This window comes from Dendrobates tinctorius, unplaced genomic scaffold (genome assembly GCF_039654945.1).
Source record: "Dendrobates tinctorius isolate UK_male_01 unplaced genomic scaffold, ASM3965494v1 ptg000029l, whole genome shotgun sequence".
In the NCBI taxonomy this organism is placed as follows: Eukaryota; Metazoa; Chordata; class Amphibia; order Anura; family Dendrobatidae; genus Dendrobates; species Dendrobates tinctorius.
The window spans coordinates 17,337,638-17,361,525 of NW_027361697.1; the positions used below are offsets into that span (position 1 = coordinate 17,337,638).

General features: G+C 40.9%; 1 protein-coding gene across 2 annotated transcripts in view; it reads right to left on the reverse strand.

Moving 5' to 3' along the window:
• PLPPR5 (phospholipid phosphatase related 5) overlaps positions 1 to 23,888 on the reverse strand; it is a 376,469-nt gene that overhangs the window by 40,185 nt on the left and 312,396 nt on the right. The window contains exon 6 of one of the 2 annotated variants that reach the window (XM_073571406.1): positions 2,515 to 2,645. The exons of the other annotated variant lie outside the window; for it this stretch is intronic. Within the exon in view, the coding sequence (XP_073427507.1) occupies positions 2,515 to 2,645 (131 nt within the window). The remainder of the gene's footprint in view (positions 1 to 2,514; positions 2,646 to 23,888) is intronic. 2 annotated transcript variants of the gene reach the window in all.

Below are 23,888 nucleotides of genomic sequence, written 5' to 3' on the forward strand. Positions count from 1 at the left end.
TGTTACTAGTTAACTACTGTATGTATTAAATATAATTTTTCGCATCACAACCCCATGAGTGTGCTCAGTACTTGATATAGGTTCCCTTCTATAGGCACATCAATATATACACTGTATATTTTGACCACAGACACGGGATCCTTGTCAATTTACCCCCTCAAGCCATCAATCACTATTAATTTATGCCTAAACCACGCTAAAGAACTATCTCTACCAAATACAGTTATAACATGACCAATATTGATGTTATGAAAATTTTTTAAATTATGTTATTGGATGGCCACTACTACCCATTTATGCTTGTCTAAAACAATTTATTAGAATTGTTAATAATATATAGAATATTTGGGGACTTTGCCAATAAGATCTGCCTGTCCTCATAAGCATCTAATGCTAAACAGTGTTGAGTTGATATATACTAATCCAGGGTAGCGTCTGAACTGTTCGTCTTTGCCTCCACAGTATTTCTTTTCACATAAGGAAACATAGTGGATTATTACTATATGCATCATTAGTAAGCCCCTAATCCCTTTTTGCTGTCAGACTCATGATAGCAGAGAGTGTAAGTGTGACCTGAGGATTACATATTTCTTTATTTGCTCCACGGTCACAATTTTGTTCTAATGCTTTCCAGGAAAACACCATCTCGTTATCAGTAAGTTCTCTTTTCATTGTATTTTGGGACATGTTTGATATAAAACATATTTGATCACTATAAACATTACTTTTTTGACTATACAAAAAAGTAGTTACTTATAACAATAAAGAAAAATAAATGGTAAAGTATATGCTTGTAATAAGCAGATATACATGATCAAGATCTATGACAAAAAGATTTGTAAAGTTGCATGCTTTTTTGTGTACCGTATATATCTTGATGGAAGGAAATTGAAGTATACCTTAACTGCATATCCAAAACACAATGCAAATAGTGCCTTAAAGGGATTGTCTGAGATAAGAAAATGATTTGTTATCTCCAGCAAAACAGCACTACTTTAAACTATTAGCTGTTTCTCTAATTGCAGCTCATCTACATGTAAGTAAATGGGCAAAGCTGGCAAACCAGACACAGGCCATTGACAAGATTGTCTGTTTCTTAAAAAGTAGACTCTATTTTTTAATTTCACGCTTTAATATATTTAATCACTCCTACTTTTTTGCCTTGAAAGTTGAGCTTTATGCATCTGATATTTCCTGCTCCTGGTCAACAAAAAAGGAACACAAAGTGCAAACTTTTTTGACAAATAGTATGCGTTCAAAAGATTGGACCCAATTGGGCAAGCATGGTATCATGCATTCACGGTAGGATGGGTCATAACTAGTGTTGAGCGATACCTTCCGATATCGGGAAATATCGGATCAGATTGGATAGGACCGATACCCCAAAAATATCGGATATCGCCGATTCCGATACCGGAAACCAATGCAAGTCAATGGGACACAAATATTGGAATGAAAAAAACCCTTATTTTCCTTGTAGGTTAATTCTACATGAAGGAAAACAACTAAGAATAATGTAGAATGTATTGGGGGAGGTGAAGGAGACATTAAAGGCATAGAGGTTTAGCCCAATCAAATGGAATAGCAGGAATTATTATTTTTTTTTTTAAGACGTTTGGAGTTACAAAGATATTGACTATGTTAAACGGGTTGTCCAGGCTTTTCACATAGTCTCAGTGCATATCTGGGCTGCAGAATGCTGACAATAAGTAATTTACCTTCTGTGGCTAGTCTGCACGGTTTCCAAGATATCATCTCTTGCTTCTAAGATAAACGTCTGGGGGGGGGGTGTTCTGGCATTGAAATGAGAACTGGTCGTTTCCTCCTCCCTCACTAGTTTCACTTTCCATAGATCACTGTTCAGCGTGTGTCTGGGGGAGGAGCAGCTGGGTGGTCTGCTCGCAGCCAATCACAGCCATGCCATTAGTTAACATGCCTAACATGCTCTAACAGGATGTGCCCACACGTCTTAGGATTCCTCATTGGCTGAATAAAATGGCTCATTGCATTATGGGAACTTCGGATTCTCGTATTCGATATTCTAAAAGCATCGGAACTCAGTATCGGAACTCCGATACAGCGAATATCGGCCGATACCTGATATTGCAGTATCGGAATGCTCAACACTAGTCATAACTTAGCCCTTGCTAGGGACCTCCACAAATCCTGAGAATGAACCTTTGATATGCCCTGTTAGACTGTATGCCACAACCCTATTCTTTGTCTAAAGGAATGTCAGAGATATAGCTATTCTCGACTATCTCCCATAGACAATGAAGAGGAAAGCAGCAATCATGTAAAACTATGCTGTTCCATCAGATTGGTGGAGGTTCCAGTGGTCAAACAAGCAACCAGCAAGTTGTCACTTATCCTGTGGATAGCTAACAACTTGCCAAATTGGGACAACCCAATTGAGAAATAGCTGCCATCATCCACAAAAGATCATCACGGCAATCTCAAAAGAACACCACACACCAACACACAGGTGCGCTCTCGCGCACATACAATTATTGCCTTGTTTTTTGTAGATGTTCAAATCGATTTGTTCCAGAGATCCAAGAGAGGAGTCTTCCAAACCGAGTTCTGAAGGTATTGGGAATTTCTGAGTCTTCATCGTAGTTTTCTCCGCATTGCTCTTGTGTGGCCTATGTCGCACATAAGTCAAATTGCTTTCTTATTCATTTACAGCAAATCAGGATACGAGGTGTATTGTTTAGATGCCTCCTATGTCTGATAATCAATCACTTTAGTTATATATATAGTATTGTCATTAATTTATACAAAGCATTCTTGATGACATGGAGGAGCATGTGGTTGAAGCACAACATGACCAAAGTTAACACATTGTGGTAAACCCCATACCTTTTGCATGATTAGCTACAAAAAGGGGGAAATAGTTTCTGGTTACATTTTATGCTTATCAGTATATTCAAAAGAAAGTAGTATTACATAAAAGTCTTTAAGGCATAAAAATGCACCACATTTTCCCATTAGAAACCTATGAGTTTCATTAGTATCTGTTGTATCCTTAGTTCCTTATATCTGTAATAAATCCTGTAAAAACAGAAACCATCACACAATTCATCAACTCGTGTGGGCCTTCTGCCCACATATGGAAAATTTTTGCTCATTACCATACCATAGAGGGGGCATTACTAATTATATTTTCTAATAGCACTGATTATCTCTATTAAGAGGATCACCCTTATGGAAGACTACATTTTTGCGCAATATCCTGTGGGCATCTCAAAGACGTTTCATGGTGTGAAGATTATTGAATCTGTAACGTTTACTTTAATTTCCTGAAATCATCTCAGGTACTTGCTAATTTTTACACATATATTGCCATCATAACACTTTACATTAAAACTAAATTGCCTTCCATCTTGAACTACAGACACACTTCAACAGTGATGAGATTTTGTATAAACAGTAATAAACTTGTTTTTATCACCAGAGATGAATCATAAATGTATCAAGAAATGTGATTACAAAAATTTGCTGTAATTCTAAAGTCTAACGAAGACAACGGCACTCTGTATGCCCCAAGAACAAAACCTCTGACAAATGAAGCAACTAACATTGACTATTTCATTACAAAGACATCAGTTACAGACAGGGATATATAAAGGGGGTTTTACACATAGTGATATCGCTAACAATATCGCTAAAGCATCACCGATTTGGTGACGCAGCAGCGATATCGCTAGCAATATCGCTATTTGTGATACTTACCTCCGACCAGCTCCCCCGCTGTCCATCGCTGATCGCTCAAGATCGCGCAGCTCCATTTCTCGTTGAGCGCTTCCTGCTGGCGCCGACGAGCGACGCGTGGACGCGGACGGAGGACATCAGGATCGCCGCGTCTGAAAGGTAAGTATCGTCCGCTGTATCACTGCTGCATCGCTGTGAGATCTTCCTGTGTGGAAGCTCACTAGCGATCATTTAGCAATGCACCAGCAATCCTGACCGGGTCATATCGCTGGTCTTAATACGGTTTCCACAGACAAGATCTACATAAGCCACTCCGCTTAACACATCCAGGACAATCTTGGACCTCATCCTTTAACTCCTATAAAGGGTTCTGGATTTATGCAGGGCCCCGTAGATTACATCCACAGAGTGGCTGCTGGCCAGTGGAGTAAGCTGGCAGAGAACAGTCATGATGACTGGTGAAAACTAGGAAGTCAAGGTCAGGGTCAGAATTGTGAAACAGTCAGGTTGTCATAAATATGAACCAAGGTTAGTAACTGGAAGATTCCAAAAGTAGGATTAACAAAGCATTAGATCATGGTAAGTAACAACTTATAACTAGTACCTTGCAATAAGCTGCTGAAGGTTTAAATACATTGTGGCCTGCCAAATAATCACAGCATAGAGCTGATCAAAACTAAAAATCAGTACTCTGTAGTAAGACTTACATCTCACATACACATTAAACTAACATCAGCTGAACCTGCCAATATCAATGAGTTTGGCTAACAATCTAATGTGTATGGGGTCCATGACCGAAGATTATAAGGGAGTAAAGGATCCAGTATGTTTGATTTTGGACTACCAATCCTTTTGTTCTCCCTTAGATAATTAGCCTACATAGTTCTGTCAGTATCTCTCTCATAGAGAGCACAGAAGCACTGGGCCAAGTGAGGGCTCTTGTTTATAGGAGTCTGGCAACATAGCTGTCATTATATAGCAGCAAATGAGATAAAATATAACTTTTAATATACTAATTAAAACAATACCAAAAAAAAATGTCACCCACAAGTGAGTTTAAAAAATGCAAAATAAATGGGTGATCCTCAGAGGATATTTGAAAACACCCAAAAGCATCACATTAGGGATATAGAATGTAGCTGTTAGACAGACAACAACCTATATGATGGATACAGCATGAAAAATAGCACAATACTATAGCCAATCGCACATGTATACACATGTATAATATTTGAGACCAGGGGCTCATAGCCCCAAATACGAGATTTCAAAGTAGGAACGAGATTTCAAGAAAAGGAACAATCTCACCAGTTAAAGCAGACGGTCAGGAGTCATCAGGGATACTCTGTATACCTACAGGAAGGTAGCGATGGGAAGGCAATACCCTGTCAATTCCCTTACATGCTAACCATTAACTGATCCCCAGTCTCCTGCCCTTACAAGGGCAGTCCACAGCTAGCCCTATATTGCACATGCCCTGCACTTTCCCTATAAGGAGCGTCCCAACGCGTTTCATCCAAGTAACTCTTCAGGGGACTAACTTGTTTAAAGTGCCACAGTGCTATAGCTAAGAGAAATACATCCTCCCGCTCTCTATACTATCTGCAGACAGCAGATAGGAGCTTGGGGATCAGTTAATGGTTAGCATTTAAAGGAATTGACAGGGTATTGTCTTCCCATCGCTACCTTCCTGTAGGTATACAGAGTATCCCTGATGACTCCTGACCGTCTGCTTTAACTGGTGAGATTGTTCCTTTTCTTGAAATCTCGTTCCTACTTTGAAATCTCGTATTTGGGGCTATGAGCCCCTGGTCTCAATTATTATACATGTGTATACATGTGCGATTGGCTATAGTATTGTGCTATTTTTCATGCTGTATCCATCATATAGGTTGTTGTCTGTCTAACAGCTACATTCTATATCCCTAATGTGATGCTTTTGGGTGTTTTCAAATATCCTCTGAGGATCACCCATTTATTTTGCATTTTTTAAACTCACTTGTGGGTGACATTATTTTTTTGGTATTGTTTTAATTAGTATATTAAAAGTTATATTTTATCTCATTTGCTGCTATATATTGTAAATTTGGATGAGAAATATTTGCCATTTCGGACTGTTATTGGCTTTGCTTTTTTTGGTTTCAACATAGCTGTCAGCAAAATTACTGACCAAGCCATTGTTGAGGCAACAGTTATATGAAGTTTATAGGGTGCTAAAGGTTATCTGGCTTGGTAGCAGCACAAGTCCCAGACATACTAATAGAAAGCAAGACCACACCTGCATCTCTCAGCACTGTCCACTGTAGAAGCTTGGTGCCATTTAGCTGCAAAGACAGAGGTCGCACAAAATGGTTCAGACACACACGTAATAGGTATGAGATGGAAACAGTATGAACTATGGAAAGAAAGAAAGTGGAGATAAGCCGCTGTAAGAGCATTCCTGTGAGGAATTCCAGAGCCATAGCCAGGGCCGGACTGGCCATCTGGCAATTCTGGCAAATTCCAGAAGGGCCTGTCTGGTTGTGGGCTGCCTTTTCTGCTACGTTGTTAACAGAATCGGCGTTCTCAAGACACCCACATTGTTAAGAGTTGTGATGGAGCACAAAGTCGCTGACTCCGTCACTTACCCCACCAGGCCAAGGGTATCATTAGAAATATTGATCTTGCTTTCCTCCATCCAGGGTAATATTAGTAAGATATCCCATTTGGCACCTGGGACAGAGGCTGCATGGGCCTGTGTGATTTTAAATGCCAGGGCTGAATTTCAGCCCCAATCAATACCTGGCCATAGCGGTTGGTAAATGACTGTTTGGCCAACAACAATCTAATTTATATAGCCTGCTACAGCCTTGAATTTTTTTACATAATTTAGCTTGCCCTGAAAGTTAATATATTTACCAGGAATAGATGGAAGGTAATTGTGCTGTTTGTGAATCTGATATACAGTGCTTTGCTAAAGTTTTAGGCAGGTGTGAAAAAATGGTGCAACGCAAGAATGCTTTCAAAAATAGAGATGTTAACAATTAATTTTCATCAGTTACCAGAATGGAAAGTGAATGAACAAAAGAGAAATCCAATATTCGGTGTAACTACCCTTTGCCTTCAACACAACATAAACTCTAACTAGAATTCAGTTTTTGAGGGAACGGCAGGAAGATTGTTCCAAATATCTTGGAGAACTAACCACAGATCTTCTGAAGGTGTAGGCTTGTGCAATTCTTCTGTCTCTTCTTGAAATGCCACACTGACTTGATAATGTTCAGATCAGGGATTTGTGGGAGGCCATATCTGCTTTGGGACTCTTTGCTCTCATTTTCACTGACGACAGTTCTTAATGACATTAGTTGCATGTTTAGGGTTGTTGTTTGCTGCAGAATAAAATTGGAGAAAATTAAAGCCACTTTTCTGATGGCTTTGTATGATAGAAAAGTATTTGCCTGTATTTATCAGCATTGAGGACACCAAATCCTTACCAAATCCCCAATTCCATTTTTTGAAATGTAGCCCCAAATTTGCAGGGAACCTCAACTATGCTTTACTGTTGCATGCAGACACTCATTATTGTACCACTATCCAGCCCTTCCAGTGAATAAACTGCCTTCTGTTACTCCCAAATATTTCACATTTTGACTAATTAGTCCAGAGCACCTGCTGCCATTTTCTGCACCCCAGTGCTTATGTTTTCATTACTTGGTCTTGATTCCAAGTCAAAGGTATGGGATTTTTGCCTGCAAATCTTCCATGAAGACCTCTTCTGGTCTGATATCTACAGTAGATGAGTGTAGCTGGATACCACTGGTTGCTTCCAGTTCTAAACTGATGACACTGCTGGAAATTTTCCAATTTCAAAGGAAAGTAAGATGTCTCTCATCTGCTGCACTAATTTTCTTTGCCAATCATTGCATGTACAGTCCTTAATGTTGCCCATTTCTTGGAGCACCCTAAAAACAGCTTGAAACACCAGTCAGCTTTGAATTCTTGGGAGATACCTTGCTGATACAGCATAACTACCTTGTGTCTTGCTGATGTGCTCGGTCTTTGTGTAGTGTATGACCTGAGACATGAAACTGTCATACAAAACCTTTATTTTGTAGTGCAATTTGGCTGTTTATAACCCAATTTTAGCTCTTCAACACAGCTATTTCTGTTTCCGTTAATGTCTGTGTTTCAGCTTACATATGAAAGTGATGATCTTTCTCATGTGTTTGGTATAATTGGTTACTCCTACATCTGAATATAATCCTACAAAATACCTGACTTTAGGCAATTGTGCCTAGAAGTGATGCAGTTTTGAAGGCAAAGTCCTCTCAAACCAAACACTGATTTTATTTACATTTTTATTTTGTTCATTCACTTCGCATTTTGTTAAAATTAATAAACATAATCTACTACTATTACGTCTTCTATTTTTGAAATAGTTTTTTTTTTTAATTTTTAGAACTGCATCAAACTTTTGCACAGTAACATAGTTTTGTAGCAATGTTGCCCAGGACGCTTGCCAGTTACCTCTTGATCCATTTTATTTTAGGCCAGTAGAGAGTTGGAAGCAGTGAACTTTTAAAATGTGGAGTTTAGGCTGCCTTGGCCTCTATAGGAGGTTGGGCACTGAGGGAACGGGTCCTGCAGCAGCCAAGTTTCTTACATTGTTATACAGATCTGATATAATGTTTGTGTGTTTGTTAGCATCTGAGTCAAAGCCATGAGCAGTTGATGTAGCTGTTATAGGGGAAGGTAAGACTTAACAAGTGCAACGGCAGTTATTTTTCAAGACCCAAAAAGGAAAAACTGCTAGGTGTGAAATTCTACTCAATTATTTTTTTTTAGAATTGGAATTATTTTGCTATTATCTACATGTTATTGCATTTACTATAATGTACTGCATTTAGGTATGGGCTTTGCTGGAACTTTTGCGTAGCACTACAAATTGATATGAAGTATTGTGCTGCAATGTCAAAGTTGTATACTGTCATTCAATAATTTGAATTATTAGTATTATTATTATTACTATTTATATAGCACCATTAATGCCATGGTGCTGTACATTAGACGGGCTTACATCAAAATACAAATATCACTTACAGTAAACAAAACTAACAATGACAGACTGATGCAGAGGGAAGAGGACCCTGCACTTGCAGGCTTACATTCTACAGGATTATGGGGAAGGAGACAGTAGGTCGGGGGGTTGCAGTAGCTCCAAAGGTGTTGAGGTGGCTGTGTGGTCATTACAGGCTGTAAGCTTTGTTGAAGAGATCGGTTTTCAGGCTCCATTTGAACAATCCAAATGTGGTGGATAACCGGACGTGTGGAGGCACAGAGTTCCAGAGGATGGGGGATATTCGGGAGAAGTCTTGGAGGCAATTGGGTGAGGAGCAAATAAGCGTGGAGGAGAGGAGGTCTTGGGAGGACCTGAGATTACGTGAGGGAAGATATTGAGAGATTAGTTCGGAAATATACGAAGGAGAAAAGTTATGGATGGCATTATAGGTCAGTGTTAGTAGTTTAAACTGGATACACTGGGAAATTGGGAGCCAGTGAAGGGATTTGCAAAGAGGGGAAGCAGGAGTGTAGCGAGGAAAGAGATTAATTAGTCGGGCAGCAGAGTTAAGGATGGACTGGAGGGGTGCGAAAGTGTTAGAGGGCACGTCACAGAGGAGGATGTTGCAGTAGTCAAGGCGGGAGATGAGTAGGGCATGCACAAGCATTTTGGTAGAGTGAGGGTGGAGGAAAGGACAGATTCTGGAAATGTTTTTGAGTTGGAGGCGACAGGAGGTGGTGACAGCTTGCATGTGCGATTTAAAGGACAGGGCAGGTTCAAGGGTTACTCCGAGGCAGCAGATTACTGGGACAGGGGAAAGTGAGGATTCATTTATTGTGATAGATAGATCAGGTAGGGAAAGTATGCGAGATGGAGGAACGATAATTAGTTCCGATTTATCCACATTATCATTATCGCTGCAAAAAAAGACTTGTCCTAAGTCTCAAAATCTGAAGCCCTAGTGTTATTATGCCTACAGCATTACCTAGAACCATACGGGGTTAGGGTTAATCCAATCTTAAATATGACTTGAGTGTCTAAAGGGAACCTGTCACGTTGCACATGTAGTCTGATCTGTTGACAGCATGGCATAGAGAAGGAGAAGCTAAGCAAAATGATATATAGGTTTGTGGGAAAGGCCATTTATTAATTGAAATCCATGATGTTTGTATGTATTTGAGTCCAGTGGGTGGTCCTACTCAGTCATTGACAGTTATCTCTGCATGCATAGAAATACAGGGGAGACTATCAATCACTCAATCACTGAATGGGACCGCCCACTGGACTCAAAAATGCAAACATCAGAGATTTTAATGAATAAAATGCAAAGTTTACTGAAAGTTTACCCACAAAAAAAGTCTATTAATCTGATTAGCGACTCCTTTATAACCTGCCGCCTGCAGATCAGATACCATTTTCAACATGACAGGTTCCCTTTAACCTCCCAGCTGTGCAGTGTATTGAAGAAGTTATCTGGCGCTGAGATGGGTTAATTTGCGATGGGATAGAAATCTGTGGTACCTTTCCTTAAACCTTGTTTAATGCTCCCTTGGGTGCTTGGCTTCACAGTCTCCACTACAGTGGCTATTCAGCATACTATCAGTCGGTTTGCTTGTGTGGCTCTTATCCTACATTGACAATATGAGAGGGACGATTAATCAAAAGGCCTTGTGGAAAATATTACAATTTAGAGAAATAGTTGAGCAAAACTTGGCAAATGTCTAATTTACTTAGATTATCTTATTAAACGTTTTGATAATTGGTTTATAAGCATTAGAAGAAAATAAAAGAGTGGAAGTAACAAAGGACTGCTGAAGAAAAGAACAAATCAAGTGTATCCTTACTAAACATTTATTTGAGATTAATAAAAAATAGTGATGTGCTTTGACACTGAACAAGCACCTTCCTTAGGCAAATATGACTACACAGGGGTTGTCCCATAAACAACATATGTCACCTATCTATAAAAGAAATAATAAATGTATGACCAATGGGGAATCCAGCTACTGACACCCAACGATTCCTAGAATATGTTGCCAAAAGCCGACTCTAGGACTGGAGTGGTAATGAATAGAGATGAGCGAACCTGTTCGAAAATACTTGGACAATATCAAATTCGGCACGAACGTTGCACATTCGGATTTGTGTTTGGATTACTAAGCTTTTTTCCTAAAAATCAGCAAAAGTAGGCCAAAGATCAGTAAATGACAGAGTTCATTAAGGGCACTTTCAGACGTTTTTGTTTCCAGTAGCAGCACAGGCATCAAAACATCCCGCCCATGCACACACTGATGACACAAGGACGACATCCCTGTGTCATCAGTGTGACATGTACTGGCACCTGGAAATCAGAGGTACTGTTTACGCTGTTCCCTGGCGCCGGGTGCTGAAGAAGACAGTTCACATCACTGACCCCTGCTCGCGCTGCCATCTGCACTACCAGGGTACAGTGTTGAGCGCTGTATTCAACTGTTAAAAGTGAGAGCAGGTGATGGTTGATGGGAGTATTTATCGGCCACTGCCTGCGCTATACAGTGGGGGAAATAAATATTTGATCCCTGGCTGATTTTGTAAGTTTTCCCACTGACAAAGACATGAACAGTTTATAATTTTAAGGGTAGGTTAATTTTAGCATTGAGAGATAGAATATCAAAATTAAAACCCAGAAAATCATATTGCATGAATTATATAAATTTATTTACATTTTCCAGTGAGAAAATAATTTTTCCCCACCTCCTTGGCCTAAAAATAGCAGCCTGCAGCTGCCCGTGATAAGGCATATCTTTTAGGGCCCTGTCACACATAGCGACTCACCAGCGATCCCGACAACGATAGCAACGTGCCAGGATTGCTGGTGAGTCACTACATGATCACTGGTGAGCTGTCAAACAGACAGCTTCACCAGCGATCAGCACCAGCGACGCCAAGCGCGCGGCTTCACTGTGTACTTTAGTTACCAGTGCGCTGATGCAGGGAGCTGGTAACTAAGGTACACATTGGGTCTCTAAGGAGCGTGCATCACTTAGAAACCCGATGTGTACCTTGGTTACCAGCTCCCTGCATCAGCTCGCTGGTAATTAAGGTACACATCGGGTTTCTAGGCGCTGCGCGCCCCTTAGAAGCCCTGCGTTTCCCGTAGTTACCAGCTCCTGCTCGCTGGTCTCCCGCCTGTCACACGCAGTGATGCATGCTGGCCAATGGGAGACCAACGACCCCAAAAATGTCCAGAGGTTTCCACAGCAATCAGCGATACCCGACAGGGGGGGCCAGTCGCTGATAGCTGTCACACACAGCGATCTTGCTGGTGAGATCGCTGTTGCGTCACAAAACTTGTGACTCAGCAGTGATCTCGCTATTTGTGACGGGGGCTTTAGATGAGCCAATTTTGGTGTTTTGCCTTTGCTCTTCCCACTTGCCATGTGGCAGTGGCAAGTGGGGTTCAAATCTTTATGGGGTTGATGTCACCTTTGTATTGTCTGGTGACATCAAGCCCACGACTTTGTAATGGAGAGGCATCTATAAGACACAAACTAATCCTATAGTTATACTGTAAAAAAATAAACACCCAGAATAAAGTCCTATAATTCAAGGAATGACACAGATTACTTAATTGATTCTAAAGTAAACCATGGACCATGATTAAGACCTCACAGTCATAACGCATTGGTCATTAGTCCCTCCTGATTCCTCAGTGTGCTTTTGATATACCCTTTTAATGTGTTATAAATGTGAAGTTTTTGTTTACCTCGCTGGAGAAATCTTTTTCTATAAGTGCCAGATTTGGCACATCTTACGAATGCCCCATTTCTGGGGTGGCTGAGAGCTTATATTTTTAGTCTTGGAGGGGCCAATATCCATGTCCCCTTCATAGGCTATTAATATCAGTCCACAACTGTCTGTCTAATTTTTACTTGTTATTCAATATAGGGGAACCCTACATCATTTTTTTGGAGTGATCCTCCATTTTAACAACCAGTTAAGGCTAAGTATACAGCTTTGAGATTATATTAATAGTCTGGAAATATTTATTAATATTACCTCTTTTAAAGAATATCAGCTCCCAGCTATCAGCTTTCCCTGTGCTGATTATGAAAATTGCAGCTGAAGCCCATGCGTTTTTCTCAATTACTTCTTTAATTGTCAACAAGAACAGTAAGGTCGCTTGGGTTCTTAGCAGTTGTTGCTCTTGCTTTGCAAGTGCCAGTACCGGACTAATGAATGGCCAGAAATCCGGCACTCCAGTATTTAACAGTCTGGAACTGGAAGCTTGAACTCAGGTAACCTTTCACCAGAGTTCAAAACCACTGGGTCTTCCGGCACCTGCAAGGCCCAGAAACATCACATGAAACTTTGAGAGACATTTTTAGGTTACTGGAGTTTCTAGCTGATGGAACACCTAAAGGCTGTAAACTAAGGTTAATTTGGGTGGGTATTTTACTGTACCTGTTAAATAAAAAAATGAAAAAAATGGAGAGGGGGAAGCTGACGAATGGGGGCTGATGTTAATATTCTGGGAAAGAGATAATATTCATAAAGGTTCCTATGCTATTAATATACTGTAAGATAACATTTGTATACTTAGTCTTTCTTGGTTATTAAAATGGGGGACCCCCAAAATGATGATATAGGATTCCACTATATTTTTCATAACCTGCCAGGCAAAACTGACAGCTGGGGACTGCAATCCTCAGCTGTTTGCTTCAGCATGGCTGGTTATGAAGAATAGAAGGATCCCCATTGCCATATTTTGTAATTATTTAAATAAATAATTTAAAAAATGATGTGGGGTCTGGTATTCTCAGACTGTTAAGGGGCCATGGAGCAGCCATAAAGAAGATTTCCAAAGAAAAGAGAAACATCATCATCCAGCTCATTTATAGTGGTCTCTCGGCCAAGAAAATTGCATTATGAGAGTGCCATGACAGTTAAAAGAATATGAAATTAAGTTGGTCCATTTATTCAAAAGCCAAGAGGTGGACGCCCAGGCAAAATATCGACATAAACAAGTTGGCTCATCACAAGGTCTATCAGTTCTGGTGTGACCGACATGGCAGTGGAGGCGGCTCATATGCTTTGTAGTAGTGAGATCACAGACATCCATGCAGGCACCATGCAGCGCACAATGCACAAGTCTGGAATGGTGGCAGGAATCAAGGTGAAGAAGCCTTAACTTCAATATCGCCATAACAAATGTTAGCTCCAGTTTGCAAAAAAGTATGACAGTAGAAAATTGGAAACGGGTGATTTGGAGTGATAGGATGAAAGTCAATATACTAGAATCTGATAGCTACAAATGGGTCTGGAAGAAGCTAGGGAAAAAGAGGCAAATGTATTGAGAAATTGAAGGAACTGTCAAGTTCAATGGAGGAAGCCTGATGATATGAGGTTACTTCAAAGCCAAAGGTGTTGGATACTTGACCAAAATTGGTGGTTGTCACAATGCTGAGCTATATGTAAGTATCCTGAAAGATGAGTTACTTCATAGACTCAAGTACCGTGGGTAGGAAAAGGACAACATTGTGTTCCAGCAGGACAACAACCTGAAGACTAAGTCAAGATTGGTAAAGAACTGGTTCAATGATAATGAAATAGAGGTGCTGTATTCACCCCACAGATCCCAGACCTCAACCCAATCAAACACTTGTGGGTAGTGTTGAGGAAAAAACTGTATACGTACCCAAATGAGTCAATCAATATGTAGCAACTTTGGGAATGTGTAGAAGAGATCTGGGATCAGATTTTGGTCAAGACATACTTGAATCTGATCAAGAGCATGCCCAGAAGGATTCAGGCAGTGTTGGAAGTCAAAGGTGGATTAACAATATACTAACAAAATAATAAATATTAAAATATAGACTTTCAGTAGCAAAACATTGACAAGACAAGAATCTGCAAAACTAATCCCATGCTAAATAGTTGCAAGTAAAATTTATGTATGAGATCAAGATGATTGTCTAAAAAATGATGGTATTCTCACCTTCGAATCAATAGTGGATGGTGAGACATGGAGCCTGAAAGTCAAAAGTTCAAAAAATTGTTTTCCCTTTTACTCATCGCTGTATATATAAGTATATAAGAAAGTGACTAGCTAAAGTATTCACCCCCTTGGTATTTTTCATATATCACCCTTAGGCTAAGTTCACACGTAGCGGAACTCTCGCGGAAATTACCGCGAGAGTTCCGGAATTCCATTCCGTGGGAAAATCGCATTTTAAATTCCCAAGATTTTCCCACGGAAAAACTAGCATTTTGCAAGCATAATTAGCTGGCAAAATGCTAGCGTTTTCCAAGCGATCTGTAGCATCGCTTGGAGAACTGATTGACAGGTTGGTCACACTCATCAAGCATAGTGTTTGACAAGTGTGACCAACTTTTTACTACTGAGGCCGCCTATGCAGCATCAGTAGTAAAAGACAAAATGTAAAAAATAATAAAAAAAATAAAAAATGGTGTTATTCTTACCTTCCGACGTCCCGCACAGCCTTCCCACCTCTTTCCACGCTCTCGTTCCCAGTAATCCTTTGCGAAAATGCCCGCGATGACGTCCGTTCTCGCGGGATTGCGAAGTCTCACGGTAATTCGAGATGACGTTGCGCGAATGACCGCGAGACTTCGCGATCCCGCGAGAACGGACGTCATCGCGGGCATTTTCGCAAAGGATTACTGGGAACGAGAGCGTGGAGAGAGGCGGGAAGGCTGCGCGGGACGTCGGAAGGTAAGAATAACACCATTTTTTATTTTAAATTCTATTTTTTACAGGGATATGGTACCCAAAGCCCGGAGGACAGTCTCCTCTCCTCCGGACCGTGGGTACCATCCGCAATTGTTCTGCTTTCTTTTCGCATGGTGTTAACAGCCACATGCGGGAAGTAAGCGGAACAATGCATTCCTATGGGTGCGGGATCGCCGCGATTCCGCAAAATTAATGAGCATGCTGCGTTTTTTACCGCGAAGCGATTCCGCCGCGGTAAAAACTGCAGCATTAGCACAGCATTGGGATGCTTATTTTTAGCGGCAAAATAGCGCGGTTAAAACCGCCGCAGAAACGCGAAAAAAAAACGCCACATGTGAACTCAGCCTTAAAGTTGTTATACCAAGTTTGGAAGTTACCTCTATCTATTTAACTGCTGATATAATCACTGATCCCAAGAATTGAATTTCTGAAGAGAACAATGTGAATGGAACAGTGGTCAATCATTCGCAATTCTGCTCATATTTAATGGGAGCATTTGGGATAGCACAGCTTTGGGATGATCTTCCGCAAACTTATTTAGAATGAATGTAGAATAGGGCGCAAGATCGTGCAACATTTCATTCATACGTAGCTCTTCAAAGCCTTGGTTCTTGGGATTGGAGTGGGTCCCAGTGGTTGTATCTGTATCCATAGTAATTTGGAAGTTATCCTCTTAGGATAGAGGATAACTTCTAAACTTCGTACAATTCCTTTAAGCCCACCCACTATCTCCACCGCAAAGAAGCATTACTCCATTAAATTTACAGTAGCTCGTCTACACCAGGTTCTTACAGTCGGTAGACCTTCCTTTACCAGGTTGGGGCTGACCAAGCTTATGTATTAAGGCTGCTTACAAAATGCCCTTGCCCTTATGTGCAGTCATGGTATATTATGAATTGCAATACTTGAACAACTAGCTTGGTTTGTGCGAAATTTTCGCACATTAGTTGTCAGGGATGCAGGCAATTTCAGAAAAAGCAAGCTGGTCAAATGTAAATGTAAAGGCAAATGTTTGGATTTGTTGGTGATGTCTGTAAGCAGCTTTGTGGTAGTGTGTTTTGGGGAAGTGTGCTGCCACCTGCAGGTAATTTGACCTTTCAAATGGTGTATCATTTGTTTGTGTGGGTGGAGTATGAAGGAGCAAGTGTGCAATTCAATAGGCAGTGCATGTTTACAGATGTGTTTGCATATGTGCCTCACCTACAGTGAAGCGTGCAATCCTCCAATTTGGCTAAAATAGGCTGGTCAAGCAGTTTGGCAAGCTGGAAAGCCCCCAAGGCAAATGTTTGGATTTGTTTGTGATGTCTGCAAGCAGCTTTGTGGTAGTGTGCTTTGGGGTAATGTGGTGCCACCTGCAGGTCATTTTTCCCTACTGCAGGTTTATGAAAATGAATGTTTAAACTGTATTTTGTGATCAAATTTGTGGATGTGTGGTTTGTTTGGCTATTTTCTTGCTGAAGGGGGCAAGTTTACTTTTTAAATGGTGTATCATTTGTGTGTGTGGGTACAGTATGAACGGGGATACAAAGAAATCACCAAAAAACAGTGTTTAAAAATAATAGAATAGATCTGTGTCAAATTTTCCAATACAGTCCTTTTATAATTGTGTTACTAGAATAAATAAAAAAAAATCAATTAATTCATGATATTACTCCAACAACGTGTTTTCCTGTCGGCTGGTATACTTGTAATGAAAATCAGCAGTCAATTCATTCAATGATCATAATTTTCTTGGCCCCATGCCCATCACGGTGGTTGGTATCATAGAATTATAAAACATTGTGTAAATAATGAAAAGAGAGTGCATCAACCCACTGAATTCACAGACTGTTCAGAGGGCACTAATGGGATAGGTTAGGTAGACCAATTACACACATAGGCTGGTTGATTGCAAGGAACAGAAGCACAGTAATCCGCTCTCTCCGGTTGCCATGGAGAAACTACATCTATTGACTCAATGTGTGAAAGGCTACGTGAATGTCTGTAGAATTTGGACTGCATATGGAGCAAAAAACAATTTGCCTTTATTACATTAAATTAAAAAGACCAAGGAGAAACACTCTCATGCATATTAATTGTCATGCGGATATGAGACCTCAAAGAACATGAATTCAAGATAAGAGTAAATCTCCAATTACTGTGATGAATATAATGTACTCAACTAGTGTTGGAAAATCCTGCAAAAGTGTCACAGCCATGTGGAATAATTCTGAGTGATTTTTATTATGGGTCTTTTGGATATCAAAAAAGAGGTGGAGCTCGATTTATCAAACAGTTTGCACTAGAAAATGATGCAAAACTATTTATATGAAACAAATTGAACTTTTGCAACTTTTGCCATTTATATGCCAGCTCCGCCAACTTTTTGAAAAGAGGGTACAGCTTAATAGGAGGGGCATGGTCTAAACAAATTCACTCTAATTTATGCTGAAATACATTTCAGTCTCTGTGGCACAGAAGCTGTAATATGTGCCTCTTAATTAATTTGGTGCATCTTACTCCAGCAAACAACAACAAGACAGGTCCACAAAACTATAGTCATCAGTTCGCAGTTTTAGGAAAATATTGCCATAATTCAGTCGTAGGGCAGATGATGAAGCAGCAGGCAGATAAAGGTGGCAGGATCCACAGTAGGTTGCAATGCAATCTGAACAGGTGCTAATAACAATTTGCGTTGTTACTAGTGATGAGCGAACGTGCTTGGATATTGTGTTATCCGAGCATGCTCGGGTGCTATCCAGGTATCTCGGGCGTAATCGAGTAATGTTTGAGTCCCCGCGGCTGCATATGTCGTGGCTGTCTAACAGCTGCGAGACATGCAGCCATGGGAAATTGAGCATATTACTCGAGCGCGCCAAAGATACTTGGATAGCACCGAGCATGCTCGGATAACACTATATCCAAGCACGCTTCCTCATCATTATTTGCCCCAATTTTTCTCCTTCCCTCATCCTGCTCATAGTGGCTTGAGTATTCTCTTTGTTGGCCACATCCTCAGCTGTCTGGCCACTGCTTAGTATGCCAGCAAAGGGATGAGCCTGCTAATTTTGCTCCCCACTCACCTTTGTGCACTCTTCTTAGCGCATTCTCATCTTACACTAGCACCATCCACCATTGTCTTATGCCTCACACCGCCAAATTATTGGTGCATGAGGCATAAATCTGAAGGGTATATTCCACTGGTAAGATTAATCAACTCAACAGCTGCTCGTAGAGCAGTCGCTGCTGGACAGCAATTCTACAGTGCAATGCGGTGTATGTGAGCTTAAATGCAGCTGCTTAAAGCATCACTCCATCGCTTATTTTAATGCACTGCTTGAGTGGTACTACTGATCTAAGTTCCCTAAGCCTAGCCTTATACCTACCAGCCACCATTTTCAGCTGTTCGCGCTCTGGTTTGTCCTCTGCTGCCTGTGACTTGATGGATCACTCCAGTGTTTGCTGTGATCCAGAATCTCAACTCAATGTAAGTCTATGAGATCAAGAATGAGACCAGAACAAGGCTCTCACAGACTTATACGGAGTGACCGTTGCCTCTGATATCCAGTCAGTCAGATGTTGAGGTAGCAAGATGTCATGCGGGACAGGAATGGCATCAGGAAGGGCTGGAGACAGCAGCTGGTAAGTATAAGATTGGGATCAGGGTACTTAAAGTAGTAGCACCCTCAAGCTCTGAAGTAAAAATAACCCGCTGAACTGGTGCTTTAATGAACACATTGAATTTTCTATTAAGTTATTGATTGATTTAGAAAATACATTGGGGACCTATTTAATGAATCTCATCTATTAGACAGAGAACAGTTGTACAGACCACCTCTTTGCAGGACCCAGCAAATCTATCATTGCTAGGATAAGGCATTGATTTTAATGAGAACTGTATCATGCTTCATGTCACCTGTGGTGGCAGGTAAATTGTTCATTTGCTACCAAGTCTAGCATTGATTGCTTGGGGTTCTAGCAGCAAAATATCCTGTATCACCATATTATCAATGGACCCTTTTAAGGGCACAGTCAGAGAGCCATATAAATAGGACTGAGATCGGAACACAGTGCACGGACTGGCTGGCGGCTCTCCCGATCTGGGTGTGATGGCGTCATGTACTTCTATGCAGTTGTTACACTGAGTTCAGGAGAGCCACCAGCCAATCTGTGCATTTATGTTCGATCTCGGTCCGATATTGTCACGGTGACCCATCCTGTGTGACACGACCCGCAGGCCGGTAACTAAAGCAACAAGACACAGCACGTGTAACTGTCCTGTGTGACACAACACGCAGGCCGGTAACTAAAACAACAAGACATGAGGGAAGGGGAAACAGAGGGGATTTCCTTGCAGCTCTGACAGAGCTTGGTGGCAGCTATTCAGGAGGAAAGCTGCATTCTGGTGGTGGACTCTGTTGCTGGGAGCAAGAGCAACAGAGCAAAGCTAAGTGGTGTTTCCCTGTTTGTAGTTTTCCCTGGTGTGTATTAGTACAGCGGTGGGGCCAGTGCCTGCATCACCCAGCTCCCTAGCAAGGGATGGGTGTAGGGTGTGCTAGGGTGACAGGTTCTGGCTCGGCGACAGGTGAGGAGCCTGTATAGGGAACATTAGGAGTGTGAGGGACACTGACTCAGGGGAGTGCAGGAGGTCTCCACGTCCCCGTTCCGTATCGCAGGGCCCACCGTTGTAACTGTTTCCCCTTCCCCCGTGTCTTGTCGTTTTAGTTACCAGCCTGCGGGTCATGTCACACAGGACAGTTACACGTGCCATGTCTTGTTGTCTTAGTTACCGGCCTGCGGATCATGTCATACAGGACTGGTCCACGTGACATATATCTATGGCTGTCTGACTGCACAGTAACAAAAGGCATAGTTCAAAGTGGATAACCCCTTCAACCCTTTCTTAATTCGAAAAATAATTACTTTTAAACAGGTCTGTGAAGTTTATTAATAACAAATTTATGAAGCTAACTAAATAGTTGCTGGGATGATGCACTGCTAGTAGTACAAAAAATGTAAATATGGCACATTTATTGCTGTGAAATTGGGCCCAGTCCAAACAGGAGGATTTCAACTGATGTAGATAGGAATTTCGTTTAAGTTACTGATAATAATTTTATGTTTTTCTACAGCAATTTTTGTGTTTGCTAAAATAATTTCATGCTCCAGATAACATGAGTGATATTGAAATAATAATGAGTTCTCCAAAGGTCTTGCCGTTCACATACTGTCTGCTGTAAATTTTATACCCTACAGAAACAATCTTTGGTAGAGCAAAAGTATTTATGGTGCAACATCAGGTCACCAAAATTGAGATAATTATTTTACTTATAGCCTAATAAATTAATTTACAACTAATATAGTGATAAAGCAAAAAGAACAAAAGGATAAATCATAATAACTAGATAACGAGTCAGTGATTGTGTGATGGGAAAGAAATGTGGGTAACACAGAAATTCTATCAGCGCAAATAAATCAATACTAATTAAATTAAATAACTTTGATGGAGTGAATTAGTACTGGCATTTCGTACACCAGTCATTTTCTAAGGTGCGCTTTTGTAATATCCTTACAATATATATTAAGAGTGTCTTGCATATTAATAATTTCAGTGCATCTCTGAAAGTCAAATTGATAGTAAGTTTTTTGGGTTATAAAAAAGGCCCCAATCCTTTCTGCTATAACTCGCCCATTTTTAACCACTTCCTTACGTTTTATGTAATTGTAACTCACATGTAGGGTGTGGGTGTACATATCAGGCTAAAAAAAGCTATGCGCTCTACATAAACGGTGGTCGCCAGCTGAATTACACAGCTAGCACATACCTATACCACCACTGACAAGAGCTAAACTTAGGCTAGTTTCACACTAGCGTTCTTGGGCGCAGTGCACGGCCGCCACTAAGCCCCGCCCTGGCCATGCCCCCTCCAGTCAGTTCCTCCTCTGATCGCATGAGGCTGCATGCGATCAGCGTATCCTATATTTAAAATAAAGCCCAGAGCACAAAAATGCAACACAGCGCCAAAAGGGCGCAGCGCCAGCAAAATCAGACCAGCGCACAGTCAGCGCACGATCAGCATATCCAACACTAAATATAGGATACGCTGACCACATGCAGCCTCATGCGATCAGAGGAGGAACTGACCGGAGGGGGTGCGGCCGGGGGCGGGGCTTAGTGGCGGCCCTGCACTGCGCCCAAGAACGCTAGTGTGAAACTAGCCTTAGGGAAGAGCCAGCCGTAGATACAGCCTTATAGCTCAGACGGAAATCGCAACGCAATTCTTGAACTGGCTGTCAGCTCTCCTGACCCCAATGTGACAGCTGCATAGAAATACATGCTCTCATGCTCGGTTTGGTAAAGCCACCAGCCATTCCGAGCATTGCGTTGCAATCCCCATCTGAGTTAAGCGACCAACTGGCTCTTCCCTTAATCTATTCTGTTTGGAACCTGAGATGTCAATCTCTGACAATGGGACATAGGCGATTCTGTTTTGGAAGGCCTCTGTATGAACACCAACTGCCACTTCCATGACCTATTGAAGGCCCTCCACTGGAGTCATTCTGGTATGTGAGGTTAATATTACAGTATATATAGTCAAATTAAGAAAGTACTGAAATAACAAGTCCTCTGAGAGCAATGAGAGGGGCTAAAAATATGCAAAAAGAAATTAAAGGGGCTGTCCCCTACTAGGACAACCCTTTCTTGATCTAAATGTTTGGCCCCAATAAAATAAAAAGGCATATACTCACCTCCTTTGCCGGCGCCATTCCAGCAGTGTTTGCACTCGCATTTCCGTCTCTGGTGTCGTTTTTTTGGGATATGTGACTGGTGCCCAATCAGCAATGGCTTTCCGGTCCCCACCTTGTAAAGAATTGAACATGAAGAGGAAGTCAAAGATCAGTAACAGCATGGACTTCCTCTTCATGTTCATTTCGTATGAAGGCGGAGACATGGGAGCCAGCGCTGATTGGGTATCAAGCTCACATGCCACAACAACCACATGAGAGCCCCAGCACCATGAATGCCGATACTGGAGGAAGGCGCAAGCAAGGGAGGTGAGAATAGGCTTTTTTATATTATGTTGCCCAAACATTTAAAAGTAGCTCAAGAATAGGGTTGTCTTAGTAGTGGAAAATTACTTTAAAAGGTAAAAAAAAAGAAATATTGAAAAAAATAATGGAAAAAATACTTTCTAGCTTACAAAATAAATAAATTGAAAGAAAAATATTTGGCTTAAGTACAATCTATGAATATAAAAAAACTACTTGGCCCAAATGGTAAATACAAAGAGACCAATTCTAAACATCAGAATTGCCATTTTTTTCTTTATTGACCCTCCTTAAAAAATGATACAAAAAGTGATCAAAAGTTGTACAAGTCCTCATATAGCTTCATAAATAGAAAAAAAAAACCTTGTGGATTTCAGAAAATGGTGACACAAGTAATTGTTTTCAACAAAGTTCATAGGTCTTTAAAACTAATTTAACATTTCAAAAACTATGTAAGTTTGGTATCACAATAATCATTCTCACCTGCAAAATCAAGTTACCAGATCATTTTTACTGCTCACAATGTGTTTTTAGCATAATCCACAAACAATGGTTTATTTGATTTTTGGGATTACATCCACTTTTGAGATATTTTACTGTATTTTTCAGTACATTATATGGTAAAATGAATTGTGTCATTTATATCTACAACTCAGCCAATGAATAACAATAATAATTCATCAAGACCATGGTTTTTCACATCACCTTTCATGAGGGTGTGGGGTTGAGTTCCAACCACCTCACTTATTATGAGGTGCTCGCCTCTTAGTGAGTCAAGCGAGGCACAAAGTGGCGTACGTCTGTGTGCACCTTATCATATGTGGAGTATAGAACGCTGCCATGCATCATGAAGTTTATGGCGATCACCTTGTTCTGTCACATCCCTGTCCACTTTGTCAGCGATGGGTGAAAATTATGTAAATCTTCAACAACTGCAGCAATTTGTGTAGCATCAGGCTACGGAATTTTTTTTTTGACTTTTTAAAACTTTTTTACATCAGAATTCTGGCGTAAAAGCTTTGATGACTTGGGGCCTTTGTCTCTTGGAAGAATGAGATGAAATAATAAAAGTGGAAAAATGAAAATTGACTGCAAGGGGTTAACAAAAGATGGTATGGACCACAAAAAATGGGAATAAAAAATATTTTTTTCAACAAATTACTGTGAAAGGTCAGGAAGGTCCAGCGCCTGCACACTGCATTACTCTGCTCTGCCCTCAACAGGGCAGAGCAGTACACCTGAGCAGGAGCCGCAACAGGAAGCAAAGAAGAGGACATCATCGCTAGAAGATGGGAGGAGCCGGACCACGACACCCATCGGACCCGGGCCAGACCGGACCGCCCTTGGGTGAGTATAGTATAACTCTTTTTTCTT